Genomic DNA, 18,256 nt, shown 5'->3' on the forward strand with positions numbered 1-18,256 from the left:
CTACACCACCCTACACCGCCCTACACCACCCTACACCGCCCTACACCACCCTACACCACCCTACACCGCCCTACACCACAATACACCGCCCTACACCACCATACACCGCCCTACACCACCCTACACCGCCCTACACCGCCCTAGAGCACCCTACACCATCCTACACCACCCTACACCGCCCAAAACCACAATACACTACCCTACACCACCCTATACCACCCTACACCGCCCTACACCGCCCAACACCACCCTACACCACCCTAAACCCCCTACACCACCCTACAGCCCCTACACCCCACTACACCACCCTACACCACCCTACAGCCCCTACACCCCCCTACACCAAAATACACTACCCTACACCACCCTACACCACCACAATACCACCCTAAACCCCCTACACCACCCTACAGCCCCTACACCCCACTACACCACCCTACACCACCATACACCGCCCTACACACCCTACACCACCCAACACCACCCTACACCACCCTTAAGCCCCTACACCCCCCCTACACCGCCCTACACCACCCTACACCCCACTACACCACCCTACACCACCATACACCGCCCTACACACCCTACCCCACCCAACACCACCCTACAGCCCTCATCACCGCCCTATACCACCCTTCACCACCCTACACGACCCAACAGCACCCTACACCACCCTACACCACCCTACACCGCCCTACACCACCCTACAACACCCTACACCACCCTACAACAACCTATACCACCCTACACCACCCTACACCACCCAACAGCACCCTACAGCACCCTACACCACCTTACACCACCCTACACCACCCCACACCTCCCTCAGCCCTTCATCTGACCAATAGAGTGGATATATATAAACATATCTATACTCATGGACACATGCCACGGTCGTTAGACCGGGCATTCGAGCCGATAGCCCCGGATCTTTATACTTATGGACAATAATAATAATGCTGAAAATATCCCCGCAGACGGCGTAGAGTATACTTCTTAGTGGTGGCATTACTAGCAGCCACAGATGCATTGTAGCCAGTGGAAACCGCAACATTCTGACGTGTCCATATATGCGCAGATTTAGAATAATCTGTTTCAAAAATGTTGCAAATTCAACGTCGGTATTCTTTCTTCTCTATGCAGAGCGCATCTCATCGATATTGCTGTTTCGTTCTGCCAGCCTTTTAGTGAGATCAGAGAGTGTTGAGAAGGACAGTAATAAAATATCTAAAACTTCAATAGCCCGGGCTTCTATTTGTTTCAATCACTGAACTTTCGAACACACACACACACACAGACACCACACACACCGTGTGTGACCATGTGTGTGTGTGTGTGTGTGTGTGTGTGTGTGTGTGTGTGTGTGTGTGTGTGTGTGTTTAGGAGTATGGTGGATCTTTATCATGGGGTTAAATGATGGACATCTCCATGTGAGAGGTGAGACAGTAGATATAATCGTACCTCCTGTCTGGTTAAAGTTCTTCTTCAGAATCCCAATGTTGACTTTGAAGGCCTGCTGGGAACCCAGATAGTTTCCAGTGTTCCTCTCCAGGTAGTCGGCGTCCTCTCTGGCGTACCGCTCCATCCAGTCCTGTTTGAGGACTATTCTCTGGGTGTTGCTGTCATAGTAGTTAAACTGAACTCCATCCACCATCCCAACAGCAACAAACTCTGGGAAGGTTGTGAGTCCAGACGACCCCGTGTAGAAATACTGCTTAGAGTGAAGCACTGTAGACAGACAGACAGACAGGTTAATACGGTACATCACTGTAGACAGACAGACAGACAGGTTAATACGGTACATCACTGTAGACAGACAGACAGACAGGTTAATACGGTACATCACTGTAGACAGACAGACAGACAGGTTAATACGGTACATCACTGTAGACAGACAGACAGACAGACAGGTTAATACGGTACATCACTGTAGACACAGACAGACAGGTTAATATGGTACATCACTGTAGACAGACAGACAGACAGACAGGTTATTACGGTACATCACTGTAGACAGAGAGACAGACAGACAGGTTAATACGGTACATCACTGTACACAGACAGACAGGTTACTACTGTGTATCACTGGAGACAGACAGACAGACAGACAGATATGCGATTAATGTCCATCCCTCTAGTCTAGACAAGGGGACGGCAACTAAGTTTGGCCTCGGGACAATATTTTTTCCAGCCAGTAGGTGGCGGGCCAGAACATTATCAAAGGCTAGTTCAAGGAATTGATTGATGAAAGTGCATCTGGAACTGCGACGCAGGTCCGTCAGCTGGCTTAGTCATATGCTTAACAAGCACTAGATGACTCTTAAAAGACCTACATATAAACAAGTGTATGCCCTAATCACATAAATGTCAAGCCTGATCATGTGTTGCTTCATTGCAGTGATATCATCATGATCAGTTAGAAAGTCAAATAGGCGAGCTGCTGATCATGTGAGAGAAGGTGATGCAGCCATATTAAACAAAGACGTTGAAAGATGGTGCGATTTACGAGAGAGACGCAGAGGAACTGTCCTTACGAGGCTTTCGTCGGGATGAAAAACCCTAACCCGTCCCTAACCCAAAAGAGGTCAGCAAAATAAAGAATACGTTGGCGTTTTTGCACTTGTAAAGAGTTAATCGCATTTGTAGCCTACACAGACGTGAACTCATTCTTGCATGCGGGCGTCTTCATTCATAAAAATATAAAACATTTGGGAATATGCTAATTATTCTAAAGAGATAGACTCCGTGCGCAGCCCCGCATTCTCCCTTGAACCAAGAAAGCCCGCGCCGTGACGAACGGGGGATTTTACCGCCTCGGTTTTACACAGGAAACTTGAGATAAGACGGTGAAATCGCCGGGCGTGCCATGCCTCGACCGACCCGGCTTGGCAGGGTAGAAAGGCCTATGCTGGAGAGGGCAGTAGTGCGCACCTAAAAAAGCAGCCAACCATTCTTGAAACACTTCACACAACACAACACACACACGCACACCACAGCGGGTGCTGACTGACTGCACACACACACACACACACACACACACACACACACACACACACACACACACACACACACACACACACACACACACACACACACACACACACACACACACACACAGCAGGTCTATAGGTCTATATATATATATAGGCCATTTATAACACACATGGTATGAGATATGTGAAAGATAACTCCTCGCCTTACACGGATTCAAGGCCCTATCTTGCATCCGGCACAAGTGACTTGTCACTGTCTGGCGCATGTGTCGTTGCTAGTTTACAACTGGCACAGAGCGTTCTTTTCCCACCACCGCCACTCGCCGGTAAATTAGGGATTGATCATGCGCCCCAAGGGGCGGTTCGGCGGAAGGAGGAGGCGTGTTCTGGCGCAAACGGTATTTTGCCGTTTCTGAATACCATTGCGCTACTGACCAGGGCCCCGTTTCCCGATAACGATGGATCTTCGCTCGTACGATCATTCTCCCGATGGATCTTGCGATCCATCGATAATTTCTTTGTCGCGTTTCCCGAAACTCCTCTTAACGTGAACGCGCATTCGCTGCACTCACGACGTCGTAGGATTGTAACTGTCTACTGACACGGTGCTGAAATGGGCTCCGTAGGAGGGGGAGACGCAGGAATGTCGCAGGAAAATTGTGTTAAAAAGGGTTAAAATATATCCCCATCAAGGACAACAGCAGAGTAGCCTACGAAAAAAATAGACTGCAATTATATGAATGCTAAAGACATTAAAACACAATTGATTAGGCTTAAACCGAAATATAGCCTATCAGTCCTAATCCTGAATGCACTGTGCGTTTCACGGCATTTCCCCCCCTGAAATAATTCCTCTTCACACCTGTGAATAACCCGGGAGACGTCCATGATGAGGAATACAACGAAGCCCACCGTCTGGCCCGGTGAATCGTTGAGCGCACGATCGGGAGGTGGAAGTTGCACTTTAGATGCCTTCACAAGTCAGGCGGAGGACTCCAGTTTTCGCCGGCCAAGTCATGCGCCGTGATATGCGTGACGGCTATGTTGCACAACATTGCAGCTAAGGCTGGGGTGGCATTGCTTGAACCGGAGGACGCTGAGGACGATGACGACGAGGAAGATCGGTGTGAGGACGGCCTCCCTCATAACTACGCGGCTGGTTTTCATGCGCGTCGAAGAGTGATTGAGACTTTTTTTGAACCCCCTCCACCCTCCCACATGTCACGTCAACGTGACCAATCCCCACCATATCCCAGCCTTTTGCCTGCTCCTTTGCTTGTTTTTTATAAATTTCATCATAAGTTCGGGTGGCAGACTTTACACCCGAACTAATGATCGGCTTTACGTTCTGCTGGTGCAACCGACTGCTGGCCCTTAGACCAGCCAAGGGCTTAATTAGTGCCAAGGGGAGGACGGTTGTTTTTAGATAATTGAAAGTTTAGATCATTGAAAGTTATTTTGAATTATTGATTTCGGTTTTTTTGTTTATTCATTTTTCATTTTTTGCCTCCTGATGGATATTTTTTGTACCTGAATAAATTCCTGCCAACGGCCTTGCTAACATCGGTCGCACTGCCTCCAATCCTTCCACCGCTGCAAGGCCAGCCTGGTAACACAGTCCAACCCCAGGCCACTTCTTGTCTGAGCCTTATCTGACAGCACTGGCTCTGCATTACCATATTGAACTTAAGTCAGAGGAAGTGATAGTTGCAAAAAACTTGTGTGATGTGGAGAACAATCTATCTTTTCCCGCTCATAGACTCTCTCTCTCTCTCACCCCCCCCCCCCTCTCTCTCTCTCTCTCTCTCTCTCTCTCTCTCTCTCTCTCTCTCTCTCTCTCTCTCTCTCTCTCTCTCTCTCTCTCTCTCTCTCTCTCTCTCTCTCTCTTGTACATAGGTTTGTTTGTAGAATGTTTGAAATGTTCAAACTGAACTGTAATGTAATGTCCCTTACAATATCCTGGATCTTGTACATGGGTTTGTTTGTACTAGATTGAAACATCAATCTGAAGTGCAATGCCAATTGCAACCTCACTCACACATGCAAAGTCAATTATTCATCTTGGCAATATTTGTTTAGTATATGACTGTTTGTGATGTTTCGCTAAATATATTGATGTTTGTGGGGGTTGGCCCTAACTACTTCTCTTGCTGGTTATATTGATATTGATTTGATTTAAAAAAAAAAAAGAATTAACAGTGCTGGTTTTCCTGGCATTTTGGCAAAGACAGGTGTTATCTGAAACCTTATTCTCTTTCTAGTTCCATCGTGACTATTAGTTTGTGGAGTGCTACACTCTGTGCGTTCTCTGCTTTCCTTCTGTATTTTGGAGTAAAAAAGTGTATTTAAAGGGGAAGGTTTTTTTCTCATCTCCAACCTTTACTTCCGCGTGGAATAGCTTTACCTGCCTATCCACCATTCAGTCGGTAATTTTTTTTATCTTTTCTCTTTTAAAGATCGGATGAGGTCCCCATACATATCTTCGGCTTGGGCCCCCAATTTGCTAAATCTGCCACTGTGAATACCTGCCTGTAAAGGGTGCAGCAAGATGAGGAAGTAAAAAAACTGTGTTTAAAAGCTTTAATGCTATCAAGCAATCAACAGCTGCAGTCATGTAGAACATTTTCCGTTGGAGTCAAATTCCTCAGAACATATTAAACCACACTGAGAAACAGCCAACAATACAGAAAACAATAGTAAAAATCGAAGTATCAAACAAAATACTGATGTAGGCCTACATGTAATCCTGTTTACTTAGACTGCTCGTTCGTTTTCTACACAAAATATAACAAATAGTTAAAAAGTAAATTATTATTTTTAAATCCCATGACATTGTTGTAGGCTTTAAAATTAAAAACTGTCTCTGACATTGCTTATATAATGTTTGTGTTTTTGTGTATGTGTGTATGTTTGCGTGTGTGTGTGTGTGTGTGTGTGTGTGTGTGTGTGTGTGTGTGTGTGTGTGTGTGTGTGTGTGTGTGTGTGTGTGTGTGTGTGTGTGTGTCTGTCTGTGCCACCTTGCCTTGGCCCCTTTCTGAATTGCAGCCTGTAAAGGGTTTAGCAAGATATGAAGGAAGAAACACGAGAAGAATCCAACCAAACAAGATGACTCATTGACGAGAAATGAAGGAAGAAAATAACCCCGTCTATTAGAGAACCACACGACAGTACAAACATGCTTACCCTTAGCTTTACCTGCCTATCCACCATTCAGTCTGTACATATTTTTTCCTCTGTTCTGTTTTTAAGATCGGATAAGGTAGGCCCCATACATATCTTAGCCTTGGGCCCCCATTTTGTTAAATCCGCCACTGGTTAAAGTACACGGATTCCCTCCTGACTGAAGTTTAATGTTTGGTTCTGATAATAGATTACATTTGGGAACAAAATCATCAAGCCAGTGCTCTGGATCGTTTTCACAAATGAAACCAGAATAAATGTTCTTATATTAGTTTAAATACTCACAGTAAAAGCTGAATCATGTTGTGGATTAATTTAACTCATTAGAGAGGATAAGCAAATGCTTTTCAACCAAATTAGGGAATCTAAGCATCGTTTCAGGGACCATAAACAAACCTTTTGGAAGGATAGTTTTGAAAAGTGAAAACTTGAGTCAGTCTTACCTGAGGACACACCGTGACCAAAGACCAACAGCAGCAGCCCCGTTAGCGCCTTCATATCGATGTATTCAGAAGAACAGCTCGATGAGATTATCCACAGAGACGTGACTCCGACTCCAGCATCAGACGCACTGACCAGGAAACCTGCGAACAAGAGACGGAGGGAGAGGGAGAGGCCGGTCTCGACCGGCCTCTCCCTAAAGGAATTCAATACGGCTGTGAGGTCATTCGTTTCCAGGAGAACTTAAAAGTGAAACTAACTGACACACACACACACACACACACACACACACACACACACACACACACACACACACACACACACACACACACACACACACACACACACACACACACACACACACACACACACAGGTTTAAATTATTTTATTTGGATCTACAAGCAAAACAAAGTTCTTTTTTTTGATCCAAACATTAATTAGAAGGTTTCAATCTGAAAACTAACCAGACACTGAATGTGCAAAATGCTTAAGCACGCAGAGGAGTAGAGATGAGATGATGATGGTTTAGCTGAGGTTAAAACATTGCATATGACAATATGGCATTCAGGGATAGACAACACAACGTCTCTTCCAGATGTGGAGGCTGCCTATGGTCGCTGAGACTGAGTAGAATTTTAGAACTCTTTTCGCATCAGCCTTTTGCAGTCCACCTATCTGCAAACCTCGGAGCACAGCGTTGTGTACATGCCCCAGACTCCAGAACACAAGTATGATTAATTGGCAGTTATATCCTAGAGCTGTGATACATTCTACCAATGGCTGGTATTTCATGAACTTGGATGTGAAGCAAGTGTCCATATACAGATCAAACGCACAGCCTATTTCAAAGATGGTAACTGATTTTCTGGCTTGGTTAATGAAAACAATGTCTGGGGTGTTTGGGATGTTGCACAGTATGTTGTTATCAGTACAATTATGATCTAACCAGTTCGATTTCACAGTGCTGTGCTTATACATGTGTGTTGTTCTGTCCTGTACTTGTCTGAGTTCTTGTGAGACCAAGTCCACCAGACGGTCATGTCTGGCGATGTACAGTCCTTTGTAGAAGCTACAGCCGTTTAGGATATGAGCCATTGTCTCTTTATTGTCTGGGGTGGGATGTAGGATGCAGTGTGGGTTGTGTTGTGACGGATACCAGATTGCCAGGTTGTATTTTGTTGGCAATACCTGTAAGCGGGCCTTAATGCAAAAGATAAGGACGTCCTCTCCAATGGTCGTGTTTGAGAGGATTGAGTGGGACACAGAGTGGTTTGCAAAGGGTAGCAGTGCCAGTTTGCCCTGCAGGCTTAAGCTAGTCCAATGCTGTTCACTCTCTTCTACTTTCATTCTTAGCATTGTGGCTCTCGCTGTTTTGATTGACAGCTCGTGTTGCCCATCTTCCTGTTCAAAGGTTGCGCATACATTGATGAGCGGGTCCATGACAACAGAGTTCAGTGCAACAGGTGTACCATCGGGCCCCGCCCACTTCAGATTTATTCCTGAGCGGTGGCACAGGTCATTGAGATCCATCCAGTCTGACCGCACACCGAAGCCTGCAGTTTTGATGTCCAGTTTTCCATCCGGAAAATCCGAGGAATTGCCGCTCATTCTCCTTCGCAGGTGGGATTTTGCGTCGCTGCATATGCAGGAGGAGTGATTCACGGGCCATTTCCCGGACTGTCACGTCGTCGCAGTTGAGCATCTTGAGTAGGTGGTTGGTTCTGGTGGCGGTGTAGACCCACTCAATGTTTGGGACTCCAAGACCTCCATCTCCGCGGGCTTGGAAGATGATGTCACGAGTCGAGTGGGTGTTTAAGCCAAGCCTTTTCTTCACCAGGCTCGCCGTCTTCTTTGTCATCTCTGTGAGGATGTTCTGAGGTATATGGATGTTTGCAAACAGGTGTTGGATTTTTGAAAGAGCGACTTCTCTGATTGCCTGGAGTTTCATTAGAATCGGGAGGGGGGATGAATTGATGAGGTCGAGTCCGACAGTGTAGTCATTAGTCAGCTCTTTGACCTGTTCTTCCCAGTCGCCAGCGACATTGAATTTATGGCCTAGATATGGGTATGTTTCATGCCTTGAGTAGACGCGGATTGGGTTTTGCATTATTGTGAAGGATGGGGGTCTGTCGGATTTGGCTTGATACCACCGATTTCCACCGCTCCTCCTCTGATAGAACGCAGCACATTTGGTGTGTTTTACCTCCAATCCAAGCATCCACTTGATCCAGTGATTGATTGCTAGGATGAAATTCACCGCACTCCAGGGGCATCCTGTTTTAATACCAACATCCAGCTGAATGGGATCAGTTAGGGTGTCACCACAAATGACTTGGATGTAAGATCCTTCATAGACATCCATCACGACATCAATATACACTTGCGGAAGCTGTATTTCCCCGAGTGCATAAATCATGACGCTGTGTGGCAATGACCCGAAGGCATCACGAAAGTCCAGGAAAACAGTGAATAACTTTGCAGAGTCGTGTTTAAAGGCACCCAGTGCAACTTTATGTAAACATTCAATGAAAAATAAACATTCAATTTCTAGTCTTTTTTACACGTAGTAAGTTTCAATAACTCCATACCATTACATATCGACATTCAAGGAGCAAAGATGAGACGTCGCTGTGTGGTGAGAACTGATAGAAAATCGTAAACAACAACAATCGCCGGTGGGGAGAAGCCATTTTTCCATTGACTGGAAGCCTGCTTTATTTATTGTAGGTTACAAAAAATAAAGAAAATGGCGGCATTGTTGTTGTTATCGATTTTCTATCAGTTCTCACCACACAACGACGTCTCATCTTTGCTGCTTGAATGTCGGTATGTAATGGTATGGAGTTATTGAAACTTACGTGTAAAAAAGACTAGAAATGTAATGTTTATTTTTAAGCCTCGAAAGTTGCACTGGGTGCCTTTAAAGTCATCAATAGCCGTTTTCAGGCAGAAGACGTGCTCATTCATGCCTTGGCGGCTAATGTAGGCTTTTTGATCAGGTGAAAGTATTCCGGTTTCAAGCCAAGGCAGGATGCGGGCTAGCACACATTTCATGAAAACTTTATAGATTGTTGGCAAAAGTGAAATGTCTCTCCATGTGGAGGGGTCATCCGGGATATTGCCTTTTTTGGGGATTCTGTGTATTAAGGCACCTTTCCATGAATCCGGCACTTTACCATTTAACAGGCAGGTGTTAAATATGTGTGTCAGGATTTGGCATGAGACTTGCTTGGTGGCTTTTATAGTCTCATAAGTGACTCCATCAGAACCACTGGCTTTATCATTTGGCAGATTGGTAATCACTTTTTCCACCTCACTTTCGGTAAAGATAGTGGTCTCCGGATAGTGCACAGGTGGGTCTAGAATAAGTGACTGGTGCCAAGGTGCTCTGTCTAATGGGGCATGATTTAATTCTTTACATTTGGCAGCATAATAATTCTGCACAAGTTCCACATTATTGACAGCTGGTGGGGGGGCTGGGTATGTGCTGTTATTTAGGATACTCTATTGCTTTCGATTTCCTATATTGCCACAAATTGTAAGGGATCCTGATATTTAAGTTCCTGTTTTTTCAGCAACAAGTGTTTTTTATTATTTATTCACATTTTGTAGGTCAGTTGGTGGTGTTTTCTGTTTGTTTTGGATTGCAATGTACTTTCGACTCCACCCTGCTACTTCCTGCTTTTCTTTGGTTTGCTGATATCCCCTGAGTTTGTGAACACACCTGTTGCTAATGTGTGTTGATTGGTTTGTGGCTACTTAAGCTCAGTGTGCCCATTCAGTCTCTGTCGGATCGTGCCTGTATGATACCTGTGCCTTGCTGGAATAAACTCCGAGAAGATTCTTATAACCAAGCCTTCCGTCTGCGATTGGATCCTTTTGTACCGAAAACCTAACAGTACGATCCGACCAGTATGGATCCAGCAGAAATCAGCCAGTGGAAGACGGTCCTCGAACACCATGGTGTCGCTCTGGGGAGACAACAGCAGCAACTGGAGGAGATTGGGAGAACAGTAACGGCCATCTCAAATGGGCTCACTGATCTCGCAGCCCAGGTTCAACAACTCCAAGTCTCAAGGGCCCCTCCAGCGGCAGCTCTCCTGGACCCCGTCGTACCACGGCCCAACCCTTCAGTCTCAGAGCCCCGTCTGCCCCCTCCCGAACACTATTCAGGGGAGCCAGGTACCTGTCGTTCTTTCTTAGCCCAATGCGAACTAATCTTCCAACTACAACCGTCAGCTTTCCCTACCGACCAAGCAAGAGTGGCGTATGTCATTACCCAGTTGTCCGGCCGAGCTAGAGAGTGGGGCACAGCTGTCTGGTCAGCCAGGGAGCCCTTCTGCAACCTCTTCTCCACATTCTCTGAAGAGATGAGGAAGGTGTTTGATCGTTCCAAGCACGGCAGAGAGGCGGCACGGGAGATGCTGCATATCCGCCAGGGAAACCGCTCTGTGTCGGACTATGCCATAGATTTCCGGACTCTGGCTTCTTCTAGTGGATGGAATACAGACGCTCAGTTCGACGTGTTTCTCAATGGTCTCTCAGAGACCATAAAGGATGAAGTGATTACCCAGGAAACCCCCACCAGCTTCGATGCTCTGGTTGACCTGGCCATCCGCGTGGACTCCCGACTGCAGCAGCGCCGCAAGTGGAGATCTCCCAGAAGCCTTGGTGGAGCACCAGGTGAAGGAGCAGCTCCTCATCCGGCCTGGCCAGCCCTGCCATTCACCTCATCCACACCTCCAGAGCCAATGCAGATTAACCGCTATCACCTCACAGCAACAGAGAAGCAGCGGAGACTCAATGGCAATTTGTGCCTGTATTGTGGTCAGTCTGGCCACTTCTCCGTCTCTTGTCCATCAAAAGGAGGTGCTCATCAGTGAAACGAGGAGTACTGGTGAGCTCTACCCTTTTCAAGTCCTCCTCGATCCTGCTTCCTGCTACAATAGAGTGGGCTGGTCAGCAGCAACCACTCACCGTTCTCATTGACTCTGGGGCTGATGAGAATTTCATTGACACTAGACTACAGCGGGTTGGCTGCCCCTCTCACTGCCCTTACCTCAACATCAGTTCAGTTTGTCTGGTCACCTGCTGCGGAGAGAGCTTTTCAAGATCTCAAGAGGCGGTTTACCTCTGCCCCCATCCTGACACAGCCTGACCCCAACCGCCAGTTCATCGTGGAGGTGGACGCGTCAGATGTGGGTGTTGGAGCCATTCTTTCCCAGCGTTCAGCCAAGGATGGGAAGGTACACCCTTGCGCCTTTTTCTCCCATCGACTCACTCCTTCGGAGCACAACTATGACGTTGGCAATCGAGAATTGCTGGCTGTTAAGTTGGCTCTAGAGGAGTGGCGCCATTGGCTAGAGGGGTCTAGTGTTCCTTTTTTGGTTTGGACTGATCATAAGAACCTTGAATACATTCGCACAGCAAAACGTCTGAATTCCCGCCAAGCCCGCTGGTGCCTTTTATTTTCCCGATTCAACTTCACCCTGTCTTTCCGTCCCGGATCAAAAAATGGCAAACCAGATGCCCTCTCCCGCATCTTCCCTGCCTCAAGTTGCCCAGAGGAACCGAGGAATATCCTTCCTGGTCACCGTATTGTTGGGGCAGTCCAGTGGGACATAGAGTCTCTGGTGCGCTCCGCCCAACCGGACAATGCTGCTCCCAGTCAGTGCCCTGTCAACCGCCTGTTTGTCCCTGTGCCCCTCCGTTCCCAGGTCTTGCAGTGGGGTCATTCTTCCCGGCTCTCCTGCCATCCTGGAGCTAGGCGCACCCAAGCCTTCATCCGCCGGAGATTTTGGTGGCCTACCATTGGAGGTGATGTTCGTGCCTTTGTCTCAGCCTGTTCTGTCTGTGCACGGAGTAAGAACTCCACGCAACCCTCTTCCGGCCTGTTGCAGCCCCTACCCATCCCCAAGAGACCGTGGTCTCACATTGCTCTGGATTTCGTTACTGGCCTCCCACCGTCTGATGGTAACACCACTATTCTCACAGTTGTTGATCGATTTTCCAAATCAGTACATCTTGTTCCATTAACCAAGATCCCCTCTGCCAAGGAGACTGCAAGCTTAGTCATGCTGCATGTGTTCAAGTACCATGGATTGCCTGTGGATGTGGTTTCCGACAGAGGCCCACAGTTCACGTCTCACTTCTGGAAGGCCTTCTGCACTCTCATTGGTGCTTCTGTCAGCTTGTCCTCAGGGTACCATCCTCAAAGCAATGGCCAGACGGAGCGGGCAAACCAACAACTTGAGACGACTTTGCGTTGCATGGCAGCTGAGAGACCGTTCTCCTGGAGCTCCCAGCTACCTTGGGTTGAGTATTCAATTAATTCCCTCCCATCTGCCTCCTCAGGCCTCTCCCCTTTTGAATGCTGTCTCGGCTACCAGCCCCCCCTATTCCCTGCTCAGGAGGTAGAGGTCAGCGTGCCTTCAGCCCAGGCCTTCGTCCGCCGTTGCCGGCAGACATGGAGAAGCACACGGACAGCTCTGCAGCGTGCCTCGGTCAAGATGAAGAGTCAGGCAGACCGCCGTCGCTCTAAGGCTCCTCCCTATCGTGTGGGACAGCGTGTCTGGCTGTCGACCCGGGACATTCCACTCAGGGTGGAGTCTCGGAAACTCGCACCCCGCTTCATTGGTCCTTACCCCATTGAGAGACTTATTGGCCCCACTGCTGTCCGTCTAAGGCTCCCCCCCAACCTCCGCCGCATCCATCCCACCTTCCATGTTTCCAGGGTTAAGCCCTTTGTCTTGAGCCAGCTCTGCCCCGCCCCCAAGCCCCCTCCTCCACCACGAATCATTGATGGCTCAGAGACCTTCACTGTTCACCAGCTCTTAGATGTTCGTCGCCGGGGCCGCGGCCTCCAGTTCCTAGTGGACTGGGAGGGCTACGGTCCAGAAGAGAGGTGCTGGGTTCCAGGTCGTGACATTCTTGACCGTTCGCTCATTAAAGACTTTCTAGAGAAACATCCAGTTCCCCCAGTTATGACGCCAGGAGGCGTCCGTAGGAGGGGGGGGGTACTGTAAGGGATCCTGATATTTAAGTTCCTGTTTTTTCAGCAACAAGTGTTTTTTATTATTTATTCACATTTTGTAGGTCAGTTGGTGGTGTTTTCTGTTTGTTTTGGATTGCAATGTACTTTCGACTCCACCCTGCTACTTCCTGCTTTTCTTTGGTTTGCTGATATCCCCTGAGTTTGTGAACACACCTGTTGCTAATGTGTGTTGATTGGTTTGTGGCTACTTAAGCTCAGTGTGCCCATTCAGTCTCTGTCGGATCGTGCCTGTATGATACCTGTGCCTTGCTGGAATAAACTTCGAGAAGATTCTTATAACCAAGCCTTCCGTCTGCGATTGGATCCTTTTGTACCGAAAACCTAACACAAATAAGCAAGTTTATTTCTGCCCACCTGTCTCTCCATTCTTTGGTGTTCTCCCCCGTTGCGCGCTCGGAGTGCAGGCTGGATGACGTCTCTCACAAAGCGCAGTTGCACTTGAATCCACTCTCCGAGTGAGCTCGGTGGAGCTCGGTGGATTTCAGGGGTTGGACGATGCCGAGGGAACTTTTTCAATACTCGCACAGTATATTTCAAAAATGGTAATCCGAATGGCTTTCCATCTTTGTGGTGAGTAGTGAATGTCCCGTGCTTGAAGTATAATCCATTAAGAATGCAGATGAGTTTAATCCACTTCGCTGGCTTTTCTCCGGAAAAGGCGATGCTCTGTCGGTCCTCGAATCTTTTAGTGTCCAGTTTTTTTCTGTAATTCCTTTCCTCGTTTTGGAAGATGGTCCACTCGTCTGCTGACAGTGGTCGGGTGTAGTTGGAAAAGTTTGTCCAGGAGCGTTCTGTCCCCGCTGGGTGTTCTGGCGTGGGATCAAACACGCACCACCTCCTTTGTTGATATATTCTACCGGTGGATAAAGCGGCTTTGAAAGTCGATTTTATCACCGCAATGAGGCACATTGCAAACAGTAGTCCAGTAGCTTTCATATCTTAACAATTCTCTGCATTTACGACGGCAGTTACAACGGGCGTGATGTTACTTTGTATGTTTGTTGGTGCGGCATGCCGGCGTGCTGCCACGCACACACCCACACACACACACACACACACACACACACACACACTGTAACTGCAATGAAGTTTCATGTAACCCTGAAATAATTGTTCTGACAATATCATGTTTAGCTGTATAATGTTGTACATAATGTGCACTTATAAATAATGGTCAGAAAGATATTGTCATGGTCCACCCCTGGTTTACCCATTCACCTGCCTGTCACCCTGATCTCCCCTAATTAACCCAACCACCTGCACCTGTGCTCCCTCTATATAAATCCTCTCCTCCACTCAGTCTCTGCCAGGTCGTCTCTCGTTACTCACCGAGCTTTCCCGCAACTCCTGAACTGTTTCTACAGCGCTGATCCTGCCTGTTCCCGAACCTTCGCCTGTCTGACCAACCGCCTGTTGTCGAGTCCCTGCCGGTAGTGATGGGCAAATTAAGTTTTGGTGAAGCACTGAACCACTGAAGCACATTGTTTCGAAAAATGGGTTCATTACTTGAAGCTTCAGTAACAGTGGCCTCTCCTGGTGAAGTGCCATGGCTGCAACTAAATTTGCCGGGCTAGAGAGCGGAGCGGCCATGAGGCTTTAAGACAGTGACATAAATCTAGTGTACACACACACACACACACACACACACACACACACACACACACACACACACACACACGAAGATGTCATTCTTTTTACAAGTAAAGATTAATGAATTTGTGTATTGTGTTATTGGGGAGAGAGTTCTTGGGGAAAATTAGGATGTGCTTGGAAAACATGGCACCAGTTGTGTGTAGCCAGGGGATATGGGACAGGGAATACTCAAAGATTTTGATTTATGAACATTATATATATATAACATTCTCCACATTTGGAGAACACTCGTTCAGAAGGAACGGATGAGGCCGGCGTACATAAAAATTGTTGCGTCAGTTTGAAGAGATGAGGGTTCACACATTTTTGTGATTGATCCAGTACTCGACGGTTTCATTTTTTGTATCCCTTTTTACTTTTCACAGCATTACCTGTCGTTGATGGAATTTCTACATTTGCTGGAGCTGGTTGAGATGATGTGGAGGTGGAGGGCTCTTCCCGAGAGTGACAGGTGGTGTGTTTCTTATTAATAACTCTGAACATTGAAAAGTGAGTCGTTTTACTGCTGCCTGTGCATTTGATTGATTGTAAAAACCAATTGCTTTGAATCTAGGATCGAGCAGAGTGGAATGGGTCAGCGGGGTATGATTTTTCTCTATACTGTCAAATTTGTTTTGCATCATAATGATCATGTTCTCCCCCAGTTGTTTGGCTGTGGTGGGACTTGCTTTCCCCATTGAATCAAACAAGTAAAGCATGAGCATTTTGATCATTGGGATGATCTTTGACCCAGAGACTCTCTTCTCCTCAGAGAGTTCTACCGTTGCCTGGTAGAAGGGGGAAAGCAATTTCAGGCATGCAGAGATGGTGTCTTAGTCCTCAGAGGACAGAGGTCTCACGTCAGTTCTAAGGGTTGCAAGAGCTGCCCCCACTGCCTGTCTCTCCTCAAAAAGGCGCTGAAGCATGTGAAAAGTGCTATTCCAACGGGTGTCCACCTCCTGAATAAGCTTATGCACTGGATGCTGCATCTGCTCCTGCACTTCTCTGAGTTTCTCTTTTGCTGTGGTGCTCGTCTTAAAATATGTCACCACCTTCCGTGGCCTTGATCTGACGTCTGCCAGGCCAGGAGTTGCATCCAGGTTCTTCTACAACTAAATTTAGAGCATTTGCAAAGCAAACCACATGGCGAATATTTAAATTTCTCACAGAGGCAATCATATTGGCTCCAGCATCAGTAACAATGGAGGTGACTTTGCCTTCAATGCCCCATTCCTCCGTGAGCGACCTCTTTTCAGCTGAGATGTTATCAGCAGTATGAGACACAGGGAAAGGCAGCACTCCCAAAAGAACTGTGGCCAGCTTTGCAGAGTCATCCACATAATGGCAGGTGACTGCTAGATATGCGTCCATATTAATGGAGGTCCACATATCAGCAGTCAGGCTATCAGCTTCAACACTCTGCATGACAGCCCTGGCCTTGGTCTTCTACTCCTCATACTTCTGGACCACCATGTTCTTAAGAGCCTGTCTGGATGGCAGAGTGTAGGTAGGATCCAGCAAAGCCACAAAGTTCTTAAAACCGTTGTCGTCCACAGTGGAAAAAGGCTGCAGGTCTTTTACAATCAAGTTTACAAGAGCCTCATCGATCTCTTGCTTCCGGTCCACTAAAACAAATAAATAAAGACATACAAATACAATCAACAAAAGAAATGAAAGATTTATGTAAAATTGCAGGCCTATGATTCATGAAATGAAATAATATATTGCGATAGAGTGTGTCTAATAATAAAGCACCTTACCATGACTTGTGTTCCCCTGATTTACAGCAGCTCTATGCTTTGCGGTGAAGTGCCTATTCATGGATGATGTATTTCCATGGTACTTCAGTTCAGCAGAACATACCAAGCACCTGCAGAGATATTTTTTTCCTTATTATTTGTAAATAAAAAGCATTTAGAGTCTTCAAAGCAATAGCTAAATGGCTACACTAATCACAGGCCTATAATTAGTTAGTTAGATAGATACTTTTTTACTATAGGCTTACTGATAGTTAAAGTTCTATACCTCTACTTTTCCTACATTAATCTAAATATTTAACAGCCAGCGCACCTTATCAGGAGCGATCAGAATAAAGTGTTCCCACATGTCAGAACGACCTCTCTTCCTTGATGCTTCCATAAATATGATAAAGCAATACGAATGTAATGACTGTCATAGTATGAGATCTGCTACTACGAACCAAACGCAATGTTCTGCATTCAAGTTGTTATGCTTTGAAGGCGCTACAATTCAGACTCGAAATGAGGTGGTGCCAGTTCCGCAAACCACTCATTCAGAGAAAGAAGCAGTTGCTGTTTCGGACGCCATATGTCACTGGATTTTTCTGCAACATGGCAACCTTCGAAGCCGTGGTTTTATGGTTCGTGTAGTTATGGTATGAAGCACGTATCGGCGCTTCAGTGTCGGACCGCCATCACTACCTGCCGGCCTGTCAGCTTCCCTGTTTCCTGCTCCTCGCCTGCCTGTCTTCCCTCCTGATACCGACCCCTTGCCTGCCCGACTTCCCGCCCGCCGACGGAACCCCCAGCCTACCTGATTGCCTGCCGGCCCCCGAACTCTTGCCTGCCCCCGTTTACTCTGCCTGCCCGATCATCTGTGCAAACAATAAACCTTTGGACTGCCCAGTCTGTGCACTTGGGTCCTGCCTAACCCCCCCGTTACAGATATAAAGTTCAGAAAAATATAATGTACAGATATACATTATGTCGGCCATAATGTTTAGCTATAAATAATCTTCCTCTATGTAATGTTAAGATATATACAGTTCAGCTAAATGCGTGTTGAGTGTATGTGCGTAGATCGGTGTGCAGCTGAGTGCGTGTGTTTGCATTACTGAATTTTACATTGCTGCTTTAATCCGGTCACCCATTGTCTCTCTGTGCGTACAATACAACGTAAAGTTGTGTTTGTTTTTGAGCTGGTTTGCTATTGAAC

At 46.9% G+C, this 18,256-nt stretch overlaps 2 protein-coding genes across 2 annotated transcripts in view; both read right to left on the minus strand.

Moving 5' to 3' along the window:
• Positions 1–6,765, minus strand: part of LOC130375653 (class I histocompatibility antigen, F10 alpha chain-like) — an 11,456-nt gene extending 4,691 nt beyond the window's left edge. Inside the window, exons 1-2 of the mRNA XM_056582694.1 lie at positions 6,617–6,765; positions 1,462–1,728 (exon numbers count right to left, since the gene is read on the minus strand). Of these exons, the coding sequence (XP_056438669.1) occupies positions 1,462–1,728; positions 6,617–6,671 (322 nt within the window). The 5' untranslated portion in view covers positions 6,672–6,765. The remainder of the gene's footprint in view (positions 1–1,461; positions 1,729–6,616) is intronic.
• LOC130375606 (major histocompatibility complex class I-related gene protein-like) overlaps positions 1–18,256 on the minus strand; it is a 124,407-nt gene that overhangs the window by 6,014 nt on the left and 100,137 nt on the right. The gene's annotated exons all lie outside the window — the stretch shown is intronic.

The sequence above is a fragment of the Gadus chalcogrammus genome, chromosome 22 (assembly GCF_026213295.1).
Source record: "Gadus chalcogrammus isolate NIFS_2021 chromosome 22, NIFS_Gcha_1.0, whole genome shotgun sequence".
NCBI classification, from domain to species: domain Eukaryota; kingdom Metazoa; phylum Chordata; class Actinopteri; order Gadiformes; family Gadidae; genus Gadus; species Gadus chalcogrammus.